Source organism: Papilio polytes, unplaced genomic scaffold, assembly GCF_000836215.1.
Source record: "Papilio polytes unplaced genomic scaffold, Ppol_1.0 DF824102.1, whole genome shotgun sequence".
Taxonomy (NCBI): Eukaryota; Metazoa; Arthropoda; class Insecta; order Lepidoptera; family Papilionidae; genus Papilio; species Papilio polytes.
This window is the reverse complement of record NW_013525102.1, coordinates 2,948,312-2,949,242: the sequence shown is the minus strand read 5'-3', so window position 1 is coordinate 2,949,242 and position 931 is coordinate 2,948,312. Positions and strand designations below refer to the sequence as shown.

General features: G+C 34.3%; 1 protein-coding gene across 1 annotated transcript in view; it reads right to left on the bottom strand.

Annotated features, from left to right (window-relative positions):
• LOC106099446 overlaps positions 1–931 on the bottom strand; it is a 3,094-nt gene that overhangs the window by 1,246 nt on the left and 917 nt on the right. The window contains exons 4-6 of the mRNA XM_013278004.1: positions 411–517; positions 235–342; positions 11–157 (exon numbers count right to left, since the gene is read on the bottom strand). Coding sequence (XP_013133458.1) covers positions 11–157; positions 235–342; positions 411–517 — 362 coding nt within the window. The remainder of the gene's footprint in view (positions 1–10; positions 158–234; positions 343–410; positions 518–931) is intronic.

The window sequence follows — 931 nt, the reverse complement described above, 5'->3', positions numbered from 1 at the left end:
AGTGATGAACTTCCACGAAGGTATAGTATTCAGCAGGTCGCGGAAGCTGTCTCCAGAATCACTGAACTCAAACTCTGGATTATCAAACCACAGCGATATCACTCGGAATATTGATAAGTTGTTGTCTTCGCACTGCTTCAATGACAGCATGTAGTATCTAAGCGTAAAAATATAACATTCATTAAAAAATACGCTATGAACTTGTTGATAAAAAATAATTTGTCGGTACTTTACCTCAAGGCTAAGTTAAGAAAACTATTCTTTTCTGCTCTGGTATTAGACACCTCGGCCTCTTCAAACTCCATGAAACGATTGGTTGTAAGTAAAGTTTTCTTTTCATCTCTGAAATATCACAATTATTAGAAACATTTTTAATGTTACCCTCTCAAAAATATAATGTATATATTCACATTGTCAAACGTGTGTGTGCCTGTTTTAATGACGCTGCTGTCCCTTTCAAACTATCAATGCATTTCACTTTCTTTTCAAAAACAGCTGAATTCATATACAAGACAATCTGAAACAGGAAATATTAAATTAAATTGACGCATTATTAAATTTAAAATAGTATCAATTCAAATATAAGGCAGTTATTGATAACACATGATTTAACCTGCTTATACTCCGAGTCTGCAAATTTTGCAATATCATGGTACACTTTGAACCTGGCCTCTACATTGTCTTCTTCACTTAGTACTTGGAGACTGTGTTTCAAATAATTATCTATTATATCTCTCGCATTTTCACGTTTACATTCTGCCATCCAGAGTCCGTATTGTCTGAAAAAATGTAAAAAAGCTATAATTATTTGACCCTATTTCAACAAGCTGTATCCCCTACTATTTTTTTGTTAGTTTCGACGACGCCAGTTAAAATGGTACATGATACTATTAGTAGTTGGCGGACAGGATGTAGAGAGGTTAGCCGAGCT